At 57.1% G+C, this 13,485-nt stretch overlaps 1 protein-coding gene across 1 annotated transcript; it reads left to right on the forward strand.

Annotated features, from left to right (window-relative positions):
• Nucleotides 1-709: 709 nt before the first annotated feature.
• LRRC47 (leucine rich repeat containing 47) lies at nucleotides 710-12,742 on the forward strand. Its single transcript, XM_022598488.2, has 7 exons — nucleotides 710-1,345; nucleotides 8,893-9,351; nucleotides 10,064-10,180; nucleotides 10,796-10,911; nucleotides 11,376-11,478; nucleotides 11,735-11,824; nucleotides 11,976-12,742. Exons 1-7 carry the CDS (start codon nucleotides 731-733, stop codon nucleotides 12,222-12,224), a joined length of 1,749 nt encoding a protein of 582 aa, XP_022454196.2. The 5' UTR covers nucleotides 710-730; the 3' UTR covers nucleotides 12,225-12,742.
• Nucleotides 12,743-13,485: the final 743 nt, after the last annotated feature.

Below are 13,485 nucleotides of genomic sequence, written 5' to 3' on the forward strand. Positions count from 1 at the left end.
ATGAACCACCTCGGTATACTGCCTATTCTGAGCTGTGTGCTCTTGGAAATCTGTAAACGCAGGGAGAGGTTTGTCTGAACTCCCCTTCTGCCTAAACACATCCTCCCAAAGGAACTCAGTGGTCAGAGACCCCCTCCCGGGAGCGCACCGTCCAGGGAAGACGGGCTCATCCCCGGAGGGACTAGAAGTGATAACACCCCCATTGTCACACGGTCCTTCCGCCCGTCTGTCCTCTTAAGGGCCGTTCATCTCCCCTAAGAACCACTCATCTCCTCCCCCTTTCCCTTCAGACGGCGTTTAGCCTGAATTCTAGGCCACCTGGGAGTCACCACGTTCCCGGGCGTCTCCCTCAGGTCCGCGAGCCGGACGCGTCCGCAGACTCGCTCTCCGGCCTTGTCTTAGGGGCTCGGCCGAGACCACAGAGCACGGCGTGCGGGGCCGTCCCCGCTGCTCCCCAACATCCTCGCGGGCAGGAAGACTCAGCCGGAGGCCCAGCACTCACGGCCCTACGTGGGCCTGGGCGCTCCGGGAGCCCACCCACACGCCCGCGGGTGAGGACCCCAACCTGGCCGGCGACAGCCTCGAGCCACGCCCCACCGGGCTCCTCTATGGCCCTCGCTGAGGCGCTCTAGCGTCCGCGCAGCTCTCGACGACTCCTTCCGGCCCATACCGGAAGTGGAGCCGCGTGCCCCGGAAGCGCCCCGGCAGGGGCTGCGGGAGCGGCGGCGCGATGGCGGTTGCGGCGGTGCCGGAGGCCTGGCCGGAGCTGGAGCTGGCGGAGCGGGAGCGGCGGCGGGAGCTGCTGCTGACCGGGCCCGAGCTGGAGCAGCGGGTGCGCGCGGCGGGGGGGCGGCTGCCGCCGCGGCTCTTCACGCTGCCGCTGCTGCACTACCTGGAGGTGAGCGGCTGCGGCAGCCTGCGCGAGCCGGGCCCGGGCCTGGCTCAGGGCCTCCCGCAGCTGCACAGCCTCGTGCTGCGGCGCAACGCGCTGGGGCCCGGCCTGAGCCCTGAGCTCGGCCCGCTGCCCGCGCTGCGCGTGCTCGACCTGTCAGGCAACGCGCTGGAGGCGCTGCCGCCGGGCCAGGGCCTCGGCCCCGCCGAGCCGCCGGGCTTCCCGCAGCTGCAGAGCCTCAACCTCAGTGGCAACCGGCTGCGCGAGCTGCCCGCCGACCTGGCGCGCTGCGCGCCGCGCCTGCAGACCCTCAACCTCACCGGCAACCGCCTGGACGCCTTCCCCGCCGCGCTCTTCCGCCCCGGCGCGCTGCCGCTGCTCAGCGAACTGGCGGCCGCCGACAACTGCCTCCGGGAGCTCAGCCCCGAAATCGCCCACCTGGCCTCGCTCAAGGTCAGCGGTCAGCGGGGCGGGCGGGGCGGGCCCTGTGGTAGCCACGGACGGGGGTCTCCTCCCGGTGCCGAGCCGTCCCAACTCGGCCGGGAAGGGCCACCCCAGCGTCGGTATCTCTGAGAAGCCGGCCCACCCCCGGGTCCCCTCGCACTAGCCTGGCCTCCGTCCTCGGGTGGTCCTCTCGGCTCGCCCCGCACACTCTGCTCACAACTGGGCTTTAACATGCAACACACTGTTTCGTGATCGTGGACTAACTGGGCTTCCCGCTCAGGTCGGAAGCAGGTCAACAGCAGGGACGAGTGTCTAAATTTTTGCATCTCCAAATGTTTGTGAAAGGACTGGGTGGTTATTCCTGTCTTACAGAAGGCTGGAAGGGGTTGCCCAAAGTACATAGCAAATAGGTTGGGGTTTTGTCTGGGCTTTCTTGTTTAGGGACTGCTTGTTTATTTTATTCATCCGGGAACCCCAGGTCCCAACTCGGGACAAGGGCCCAGTAAGTCTGTTGAGGAAGAGAATAGAGGGCAGGAGTTGCCGTGACCATGGCCTAAATCCAGTCTAGAGGCTCCTGTCCTTAAAGAGGCAGGCCTCTGTTTCTTCCTCCTCATTGCCATCCTTTTATGCAGACTTTTTTTTTATATATACAGTAGGTTCTTATTATCTATTTTATACATATTAGTGTATATATGTCAATCCCACAATATCCCAGTTCATCCCACCCACCCACCCACCTGCTTTCCCCCCTTGGTGTCCATACATTTGTTCTCTACATCTGTGTCTATTTCTGCCTTGCAAATCGGTTCGTCTGTACCATTTTTCTGGTTTCCACATATATGCGTTAACATACGATATTAGTTTTTCTCTTTCTGATTTACGTCACTCTGTATGACAGTCTCTGGGTCCATCCATGTCTCTACAAATGACCCAATTTCGTTCCTTTTTATGGCTGAGTAATATTCCATTGTATATATGTACCACATCTTCTTTATCCATTCCTCTGTTGATGGGCATTTGGGTTGCTTCCATGTCCTGGCTATTGTAAATAGTGCTGCAGTGAACATTGGGGTGCATGTGTCTTTTTGAATTATGGTTTTCTCAGGGTATATGCCCAGTAGTGGGATTGCTGGGTCGTATGGTAGTTCTATTTTTCGTTTTTTAAGGAACCTGCATACTGTTCTCCATAGTGGCTGTATCAGTTTACATTCCCACCAACAGTGCAAGAGGGTTCCCTTTTCTCCACAACCTCTCCAGCATTTGTTGTTTGTAGATTTTCTGATGGTGCCCATTCTAGCCGATGTGAGGTGATACCTCATTGTAGTTGTGATTTGCATTTCTCTAATAATTAGTGATGTTGAGCAGCTTTTCATGTGCTTCTTGGCCATCTGTATGTCCTCTTTGGAGAAATGTCTGTTTAGGTCTTCTGCCCATTTTTTTATTGGGTTGTTTGTTTTTTTAATATTGAGCTGCATGAGCTGTTTATATATTTTGGAGATTAATCCTTTGTCCATTGATTCGTTTGCAAATATTTTTTCCCATTCTGAGGGTTGCCTTTTCGTCTTGTTTGTAGTATCCTTTGCTTTGCAAAAGATTTTAAGTTTCATTAGGTCCCATTTGTTTATTTTTGTTTTTATTTCCATTACTCTAGGAGGTGGATCAAAAAAGAACTTGCTGTGATTTATGTCAAGGAGTGTTCTTTCTGTGTTTTCCTCTGAGAGTTTTATAGTGTCCGGTCTTAAATTTAGGTCTCTAATCCATTTTGAGTTTATTTTTGTGTATGGTGTTAGGGAGTGTTCTAATTTAATTCTTTTGCATGTAGCTGTCCAATTTTCCCAGCATCACTTACTGAAGAGACTGTCTTTTCCCCATTGTATAGTCTTGCCTTCTTTGTCATAGATTAGTTGACTATAGGTGTGTGGGTTTATCTCTGGGCTTTCTGTACTGTTCCATTGATCTGTATTTCTGTTTTTGTGCCAGTACCATACTGTCTTGATTACTGTAGCTTTGTAGTATAGTCTGAAGTCAGGGAGCCTGATCCCTCCAGCTCCGTTTTTTCCCCTCAAGATTCCTTTGGCTATTCTGGGTCTTTTATGTCTCCATACAAATTTTAAGATTTTTTGTTCTAGTTCTGTAAAAAAAAAAAAATGCCATTGGTAATTTGATAGGGATTGCATTGAATCTGTAGATTGCTTTGGGTAGTATAGTCATTTTCACCATATTGATTCTTCTAATCCAAGAACATGGTATATCTCTCCATCTGTTTGTGTCTTCTTTGATTTCTTTCATCAGTGTCTTATAGTTTCCTGAGTACAGGTCTTTTACTTCCTTAGGTAGGTTTATTCCTGGGTGTTTTATTCTTTTTGTTGGAATGGTGAATGGGATTGTTTCCTTAATTTCTCTTTCTGGTCTTTCACTGTTAGTGTATAGGAGTGCAAGAGATTTTTGTGCGTTAATTTTGTATCCTGCAGCTTTACCAAATTCATTGATGAGCTCTAGTAGTTTTCTGGTGGCACCTTTAGGATTATCTATGTATAGTATGTCATCTGCAACAGTGACAGTTTTACTTCTTCTTTTCCAATTTGTATTCCTTTTATTTCTTTTTCTTCTCTGATTGCTGTGGCTAGGACTTCCAAAACTTTGTTGAATAATAGCAGCGAGAGTGGACATCCTTGTCTTGTTCCTGATCTTAGAGGAAATGCTTTCAGTTTGTCACCATTGAGAATGATGTTTGCTGTGGGTCTGTTGTATATGGCCTTTATGATGCTGAGGTAGGTTCCCAATGCAGACTTTTTTAAAACAATGAAACGCGTGTGCAGTTTAGCAACTGACCTCTTTGCAGCGGGAATTACTCTTAAGATGTTGCCAACTCATTTTACGGATTTCTTTATGTCAGGGTGTATCTGTGTGCGTGTGTACGTGTGTGTGTTTATAGTTAAGAGAAACAGGAGGCCACCCTGCAGAGTGACACGTGCTAACTGGCATTTCCAGGAAGAAGCTGTGGGCGACGACTCCTGGGATGCTGGTCCCAGGGCTGTAGCTTCCCTTCAGGGCTGTGGTGTGACACATGATATAAGCCCTTTCTACTCCATCACCTGTTTCATACGTCTCTTGGTTTCCCAGAAGGTAGATGTACCAAATGTGTAACTTAACATAGCGTCATGTGAGTGTACCGTTTTTATATTTTTCTTCAAATCTGTAATGTCTTAGCAGTATTCAAGTTTGGGTTTTGTTTTGTTTTGTTAATGTTCCGTAGTACCTCTGGGTGCCCGCCCAGTAAAGTAGCCTTTATTGTGTCCAGAACACCCTCATTCAGGTGAAAGAGAATGTCTTGCTTGCTCAGTCCCCCCTCGCCCGGTCCATCCTGTTCCCCATTTTTAGTCTTCCATCGATCTCTTTCACATGAAGAGACCTGTTTCTTGGAGAGTGTCATGTCAGCGCTGCTTGGAATCCCTTTTGGACTTAGATGTCCTTTGGGGGCCTTTCCTAAAATGATGCCTTCACGAGGAACGGCTGCTAGAACTGGGTGAAGCAGCATCGCTCCACACCCTGGCGCTCCGAGGACAGAGGTGTTCTCTGTCCTTCCTGTGAGGTGGGGGGACAGCGGGAGTCGGACAGCTGCGCTGGGAACCAGAAAGTGTGGGTTCAGCTCAGTGTCTTGTAGCGGCGCCCTGGGCTCCTGCCCATCTCCTCCTCTCTGAGGATGACCGCGGTGCCATGAAGAAAGCACGGTGATAGCACTGGTGCAGGTCCTCCGCGGCCGCATCACCGCGCCAAGGCTGTGGCTTAACACAGCAGTCGTTTTGTTTGCTCACGGTTCTTCACTGTGGGCCAGCCCAGCTGGACAGTTGCTGCCTTGCCGTTGATCACTCGTGTGGCTGCGGTCAGCTGCCGTGGGCTCAGGGCCAGGCTCAGCCGGCGTGGCTGGCGTGGCTGACTCCTCTCTCCACGTCATCTTGGGACGTCTCCCGTCCCCGCCGGGTAGTCTGACCTCCCACATGGCGGCTCAGGGCTCCTTGGAGCACAAGGGCAGGAGCTGCCAGGCCTTCCTGAGGCACAGACCTGGACCTAGCAGCCCGCCACATCCACTGCAACCTGCTGATTCAGTAAGTAGAGCTCAGTCCGGAGTTGTGGGAGATGCCACACAAGGAGGTGAATACCTGGAGGCGTGGTTCTGTAGGGGCCACCAAGGTGACAGCACACAGGCCCCTGCTTGTCCCACTCACCTCCCAGTCGGGAGACAGCAAATGAGAGCTCCTTGGTGCCCACTCCCCTGGGAGCCGTGAAGGTCGGACCCTCTTCCCCACTGCAGCTGCCGGGGACAAGGAAGCTGAAGGGAGAGCTGTCCTTTCGCTCCCCAGTTAACTCTGCCGGGAGAGCTGGCTTCATCACTGTCCTGACCTCAGACCCACTCAGCTGGGCTTCTCCCCGCTGGGGTTCTGTTACCCGCGGGGTTCAGCTGCAGGGCTGTGATGCTCCAAGGATGCCCTCATCGTAAGTGACCATTACCCAGGCCCATGGCACTGCCACCAGGAACTGCTGGAGGGATGGGCAGGCCAGACGTGCCCCCAGGTTTATGAACTGTTCCGGGACGGCACGTTCGTCAGCTGAAGGGCCGCGGCACTCAGGGTTGCTCCAGCCCTGCCAGGAGCTGTGCCCACTCGTGTCGTCTGGTGTCGCTCACTTATGGGACTCCTCCCATAATCACATTTCACAGAGAAGTGGAACTTTGACCATGAAACCATTGTCCAGTGACGAAAAACTGATTTAAAAAATCCTTCCATCTTATTTTCTCAGTTGCTGTTGGAGATGGTGGGTTCAGGTCCCCTCGGCCTGGTCACCATCAACTGGAACAGAGGGGTCCTTCCACACCCCCAGGGGCAGAGTGTGTGTCTGTAGGGTCTCACAACCAGGGACTTAGGGTCCCTTCCCTGCAGCTCGGCCCAGCAGTCGAGTCACAGTCTAGGGTCAGAGGCTGGCCGGTGTCACTATTGTGTTACCTACAGGGAGGGAGTGCCTGGGTGTCTTCTGGGCAGGTGCCTGGAGGCCCCTCCATGTGCACTCAATTCACTTCATTCTCCCTTTGGCGATTGTGGGTTTCCCGCCCCCGCCCCCTGCCCTGCGCAGTTTTACGCCATCCAGACAGCAATTCAGCCGCAGGCTCTCCCTCCGTGGACTCCACTCCCCATTGGACCTGCGGCTCTGCGCGCCTGGCGGCGGGTGGCGTGTCCTGCTGTGGGGTCCGCTTTGAACTCGTCGGTGGTCTTCCTGCCTCTGCTGGACATGGCACCCCCAGAGCCCTGTCGGCTGCCTGCCCTTGCTCCCGTTTGTCTCCCGCAGGGCCCCGGGGCAGGTCCTGGGCTGCTGCCGCTGCCCTCTGCTCCGAAATGCCCAGTGTTTGGCGATCGCGGCCCCTGACAGACCCCCGCCCCAGTACCCCTGCACCTTCCGAGACCACCTCAGCAGGCTGCTGGCCTGACACTGCTCTGGTCGGGGCTGGGGGCCACCCTCCCCCACTCTTGCCAGCCCTTCCTCTGCTGCTCTTTGTGGGTCTCTTCCTCGTGGAGACACAGACCTTCCACCCGCGGCGGCTGTGTTTTCACGCTGCAGTGAGAGTTGCCAGTGGAGTTCACCCTCTTGAGACTCCAAGCTGGGTGTGCAGGTCCAAACCCAACCTTGAAATGCCAGCCCTGGTCTGCTGTTCACAGCCTGCCAGTGGGCGGGGGCCGGTTCCTCTGGCCCGGGCCAGGCTGAGTGTGCACACAGGGTTACCTGGTCTAGGCGGCCCCGGCCCGTCCTCCCGCCCAGGTGCGTCCTGACACCTGGGCGTGTCCTGGGGCAGCGGCTCCGCAGCCCTGGGCTCAGCACCGGCTGTTGCTGAGGCCACCCGTCAGCAGTGAGTGAGGCGGCCAGGAGACCCCAGGCTGGGGTGCAGGGGGCACCGCCAGGTCCTGTGCACGGGTGGGTGGGTGTGTGCGTGAGCATGGGGGGGGCAGGACACAGAGAAGCCTGGAAGGGCCACGCTTCAGCCCATCTGCCCGCCTGTCCAGTCTCACCTGAGAGCGGGGAGAGGCCTGGAGAGGCAGCAAACGGCGACAGGTGTGTGACGTCCCGTTAACCCACAGCCCGCATGACCACTGATTGCTTGGTCGCCAGTGGTGACTGGAGACCGTGTCAGGCTCACCTTCTCTTTCTCCATTTCTGGGTCGACTGCAGGATCAAAGTCTGCTCTGCAGTTGCTCCCTCCCTCCCGAGCCTCCGGTCCTGCTGCGCGGAGGCTCCTCTGTCACCCTCTGTCGGGCACCCACCTGCCACACCCCTCCTCCACCCTGGTTCTTCCGGCCTCGCAGCAGCCTGACTGCTGAGCCAGAGTTTCCTTCATAACCGGGGTTTGTGAAGCTCCCTTAAAACCACCCTCTGTGCCAGCCACAGCAGACAGCATCTCGTGGATAGTCAGGGCCCCTGCCCCCCTTCCCAGCTGGTGACAAATCTGCCACCCGCTGTGGCCCAGCTGTGGTCATTCGGGGCCGAGGTGTCCCCGTCAGGACCAGGACTCCTCGCTAGCCACGCTGCTGTGGGCGCTGCTCCCTGGGTGCGAGGAGGGGCCTGCCCGAGCGCTCCCGGATCTGCAGCCCCTGGGGAGGCCCCTGCCGCCCGTCACTGCCTCGCTGTCCAAATGCCAGTCCCCTGTGCTTACTCCCACCAAACCAGATTATAGGGTTTCTCCCCAGGCTCCATGTGAGGTCCAAGCGAAGCCGAACGGGGCCCATCCAGAGCTTGCCACGGGCCCTGGAGGAGAACGAGGAAGAAGCCGTTTACTTGCAGGGCTGCGTGCCGCCTCGGCCTCCTGGGAGGGGCCCTGTCCTCCTTACCACCAGCCGAGTCCCTCCCGCGGCACAGGACCCTGCCTTCTGCCCACCACGTGAGGTGGCCACTTGGCCCGTTTCCACCGCGTCAGCGACACTGATGGCAGCCTCAGTAGTAGTCACAGAAGGTTCCTTTTCACGGGCCGCAGGGTTTCACCAACCTCCTTATGGCGCAGGAGCAGTAGCCCCCGCTCCCTCCTCCCGCGTCACCGCCAAGGGCCCAGGACCGTCCCAGCATTGACGCTGATTCGCTGTCTGTCACGCACGCAGGATACGAGAGAGCACGAGAGCATCGTGCTGCGTTACTCTTGCTCTGTTCTTGCTTTTTTGCTCATTTAATTAAAGACGTCTCAGCGCTACTTTGTAGGGAACCTGTTTCTCATGTAAAGTCCTTACTTGTTTATAACCAGACATTCCCCGCGTTCCTTGTTGTCTTTTTTCCCTCTAACCTAACCATCGATGGGAAATTCTGCCGTGGTTGTTACTACGGGGACACGGTGGTCAAGCAGCACAAGCAAGACCAGCACTTCACACAGGCGACTGGCAGTCCACTCGGGCCTCTCCTCCGAGGAGCCTGGGTCACTGCATCCGTGCTGGGCGCTGGGCTGGGGGAGAGGCGTGGGGCTGAGGCGGGGCAGGCGGCAGGAGGGCGGGTCCCGGGGGTCTGATGCGTCCTGGTCTCCCTCGCAGACGCTGGACCTGTCCAACAACCAGCTGAGTGAGATCCCAGCAGAGCTGGCCGACTGCCCCAGGCTCAAGGACATCAACTTCCGGGGGAACAGGCTGCGGGACAAGCGCCTGGAGAAGATGGTCAGCGGCTGCCAGACCAGGTCCATCTTGGAGTACCTGCGTGCTGGGGGCCGCGGGGGCTGCCGGAGCCGGGGCAAGGCCGAGGGCCCCGACAGGGAGGAGGCGCGGAGGAAGCGGCGGGAGCGGAGGAAGAGGGAGTGCGGCGAGGGCGAGGAGGCGTGGGTGGACGAGGCCAGCCGGCTGCTGCTGCGGGTCCTGCACGTGGCCGAGAACCCGGCCCCGCTGACGGTCAGGGTGAGCCCCGGGGTCGGGGACGTGCGGCCCTTCATCGTGGGCGCCGTGGTGCGGGGCATGGACCTGCAGCCCGGGAACGCGCTCAAGCGCTTCCTCTCCTCCCAGGTGGGTGCCCGCGGCCGCGGTGGGGGCGGGGAGGACGGGCCGTGGGCAGGGCGGCCACCGCTCCTGCCGGGCGCCTCGGCCGGCCCGGGTGGGGTGGGGTGGGGAGGGGACCCGGCGCAGTCAGCGTCCCTTAGTCTCTGCTGTGCGGGTGGGTTTCTGACTTCCGCAATAGGTGACATGTTCAGTGTCACGTGAGAGAGAGTTAAAATCGTCAGCTCTTGCCAACGTGTTCTTGGGTGACTTGTTTAGTTTTTGTGAAGTTTCAGCTAGACAAACTCAGAGTTTGTTCTTCTGTGAAGTCTGCCCAGCTTTTAAAGCAAAAAGCACATCCTTGCACGTGGGCAACCCCGAGCGTGGCCTGCGGGGCTGAGGCTGTACGTGCATGCGGGGAGGAAGCCAAGCCAGGAGCTCAGAACTGGGAGATCAGTGTTTTGGAGGAAACGCTTGCTGGGGTTGTTTTCCTTTTGAAGTCACACTTGTTTATTCAGTCATCAGTTTCAGCTCGAGATGGGTTCTTTGAAGTCTCAAGCATTGCACAGCAGAGTTAGGGTGAGAAGAAATTCTGCTGATAAGCAGATACCAGCTTTCCAGCGGAGGTTCCACGAAATAAATACTCGGCTGGGGAGGCTGCTCCGGGGGCGCTGGGGTGGCGGGGGCTTGCCCTCCGGCCTTGGCATGCTGAGCTCTGCCTGCCCTTGAACTTGTATTGCAGACAAAGCTGCACGAGGACCTTTGTGAGAAGAGGACGGTGGCCACCATCGCAACCCACGACCTCAGAGCCATCCGGGGGCCCCTGCTGTATGCCACCCGCCCCCCAGAAGACCTCAGGGTGAGGCCACGCATCCCGGTGTTTGCAGTTTGAGTGTTCCTTGTGTGTTTTTCAAAAAATACACATGCAGGTGGTTGAGTCAGACCATTTTGGCTAGAATCTGGCCCTTTTCTGCTCCCAGCAGGAACATAAAATAAAGCAGGTACTTTCAAAAGTAAACTCATCAAAGGAGGTGGTGATTTGAAAGTGGTTTCCTTCACCTGCTCGCTAACTTTTAACCAGAAATTGTGGTTTATATCCCAGTCGCAAACGCCCTGATCTGGGGTTGACCGCAGTGTGAGTTCTGCCAAGGCCCCGCTCCTGGTCTCTCGGGTTCCGCATGAGGCACCTCGGGCCCCCGGTGGAGGAGTGTTCCCAGGGGGCTGGCTCCGGCCGCTGGCCCCATCTCTTCCCTCGGCCTCCTCAGAGCCACAGGCGTGGAGGCGCGGCTGTGCATTAGGCGGGTTTCAGATTCAGCCCCCGGGGTGACCTCTGAAGGCACAGTATATCTGCACGTGACATGGGGACAGCCTCTATCCTCAGCCCGCTGGACGTCCGCCTGGAGGACTGTCAGCCCTCAGAAGCCTCCCGCTGGGACCCCCAGCGACGGGCCAACGTGCGGTGTCCACCCCGTAGATCGTCCCCTTGGGGCGCCGGGAAGTCAAGGCCAAGGACCTGGTGCGGCAGCTGCAGCTGGAGGCGGAGGAGCACAGGAAGCAGAAGAAGAGGCAGAACGTGTCGGGCCTGCACAGGTGGGGCCCCTTTCATCAGCCGGTGTCGTTGCGGGCGCTCCCGCAGCTGCCCGAACTAAGGAGACCTCCCCAGCGTTCGTTCACTCTCCTCTCGGGTTCTTGGGTGGGGCGGCGGGGCGGGGGTGGGGAAGGATCCACCGTAGCCCCGTGTCGCGTGGCTTCAGAGAAGCAGGTGCCAGGAGTGCAGGCCTTGTGTTGTCTCAGAGGGGGGCCCTCGGCATGTCCACCAGGTGCGCAGGGAGAGCGCACCACGGATGAGGGGCAGCCAGGCCTGCTGTACTTGATCCAGGTCAGGCTCGGCTGGCTCGGGCGCCGAGGAGGCCCTGCGAACATCTCCTCTGAATTGGCTTGTGTCACGTGCCCTTGACCTGACACCTACTGTGTCCAGAGAACTGCGATTCGTCCACTCGCCTTTAGGTGTGTTTCCACAGCTGTGCCTGTTATCGGTATTTCTTCTCACCCAGGTACCTTCACCTGCTGGACGGGAAGGAGCATTACCCGTGCCTCGTGGATGCAAACGGCGACGTGATTTCTTTCCCGCCCATAACAAACAGCGAGAAGACGAAGGTGGGTGGTGCCGGCATCTGGCACCTTTGAGACCGCGTCACGTGGCGTGTTCACGCGTGTGGCTGCGTGTGCTCGCTGCCGCCCGTGACTCACCACGTGTGCCGCACCCCGGTGTCTGTCTCCCCTCAGGCGGGCGACAGTCCAGATTTGTGTGACACCGTCTTACAGGGTTTTCTGCAGATTAGACCTTGCAGTTGCTGGGGTCTGCTTGTGATAACTTGATTCTTTCCTGAAATCTTTCTAATTTCTGTTGAAGATTAAGAAAACCACTTGTGACCTGTTTCTGGAAGTGACGAGCGCCGCCAGCCTGCAGATTTGCAAGGACATCATGGACGCCCTCATCCTGGTGAGCGCCCTGCCCCGCCCATCCTGCCCACCGAGGCTCTGGCCCCGCGGGACAGACGGCGTGTCCGCTGCCCTTTGCCATCTGGGTGACGGCAGCCTGTCTTCCCTGGGTTGCCTCTGATCTCTCGGTTGAAAAGATTTTTCATTTGCAGAAAATGGCAGAAATCAACAAGTACGCTTTGGAAAACAAAGACGAAGGTTCCCTCTCCGACCACGAAGTCGATGCCATTCCTGGACAAGTCCTGGGCCCCAGGGCGACTCCCGGTGCTGAGCAGGCTGGGAGCGCCCCGCTGGTGGTGGAGCAGGTCCGGGTGGTGGATGAGGAGGGCCACCTGAAGGTGGTGTATCCGTCCAAGACGGACCTGGACCTCGCCGCTGCCCACGTGACTGTGCTCCGCTGACAGCCGGGCCACTGCCTCAGGCTCCCAGGGAGGCACTGTCAGGCGCACTGGCTCTGCAGGGCTTCCGTGTGGTGATACTGAATTATTCCTTCACCTCGGTAGTTTTTAAGATATATGCATTCTCTGTTCAGTTTTCCAGTCGATTCTGTCGTAGGGGGTGCCACGTTGACATGCGCTGAAGTCATTTCACCTTCACAGCACCGAATTGACTCTGCCAGTGCTTTTCATGAAATCACTTGAATATTGGAACTAACTGCTCAAAGGGTTCTGAAATCATGTAGCCACACAGCAAATCACTGTATTCACAGGGGGAAAGGACACTGTAATTGGTGTGAATATTTAGTTCTAAGTTGAGAAGCTGAACGACGTGCATTTTGCTGAGCTGCACAGTTATTTTTCTACAATACAATATCTTTTAAAGTCCTACGGTTCCAGCACTGCAGCTTAGAAATGTGAGATGTCATGGTTTCCAGTTGTTGTAAACCGTAATCTTTTTATAAAAACATTTTTTAACGTGACCTTAGAATTGGCAAAATCATTTTTCTTACTGCTGCTGTAGGATGCTTTGGGGGTGGGAGGCAGGGCATCCGGGAGCGATGGCCCAACTCGCCTGCTGCACTGGCCGGACTTGGGGAGGGCGGGGGCGTCAGTCGACTGTAAACCAGCACCAGGGCCGTGAGGTGTCACACCTGCGTCTGGAGGTCAGTGTGCAGGTTTCCCACTGCAAAACAGGCTTCCATGCTCAGACAGGGCGGTCAGCCGTCGTCAGCTTGCTCCAGGACTGGGGTGGCGGTGACTGGAGGAGGCATGGGGAGTTTGATGCCAGGAATCATGGAGCGTGTGCCAGACAAGGGGGTCTCAGCATCTGGCATTCTAGGTATTTCCAGCTCTGAGTCGGCAGTTCACTGACCTCACTGCTCCAGGAGCAGCCGGCAGAGGAAAAACTGACCCGCCAGCTTTTTCTTGTTGAGTGAACGGGTGTTCCATGGTCTTTGGCCTGCAAAGGACAGTTTATGTGTTTTGTCAAAATGACAGGCGGCTGGCAGGCATGTGCGAGAGCCCCCCCCCGGACCCAGGCATGTAGCGGTCAGAGCCAGACCCGCGTGAGGCCCACACCCCACACGCCGGGCCTGCTGTACAACCACGTGGGTTCCCCAGGGCCCGGCCAGCCCTCCTCGAAGGACATGGCGGGGCTGCCTTGACACCTACCTGACCCAGCTCTCTGGTCACTGCCGGGGCTGCCCTTTGTCGGCCCTGGGGC

Source organism: Delphinapterus leucas, chromosome 1, assembly GCF_059928025.1.
Source record: "Delphinapterus leucas isolate spDelLeu-1000000601 "Yukka" chromosome 1, BTC_Dleu_Yukka2, whole genome shotgun sequence".
In the NCBI taxonomy this organism is placed as follows: Eukaryota; Metazoa; Chordata; class Mammalia; order Artiodactyla; family Monodontidae; genus Delphinapterus; species Delphinapterus leucas.

Coding starts and splice junctions, on each gene's coding strand:
- LRRC47 (XM_022598488.2), top strand. CDS start 731: ATGGCGGTTGCGGCGGTGCCGGAGGCCTGGCCGGAGCTGGAGCTGGCG. Junction 1,346..8,892: donor CCCACCTGGCCTCGCTCAAG/GTCAGCGGTCAG, acceptor TCTCCCTCGCAG/ACGCTGGACCTGTCCAACAA. Junction 11,825..11,975: donor TCATGGACGCCCTCATCCTG/GTGAGCGCCCTG, acceptor TTTCATTTGCAG/AAAATGGCAGAAATCAACAA.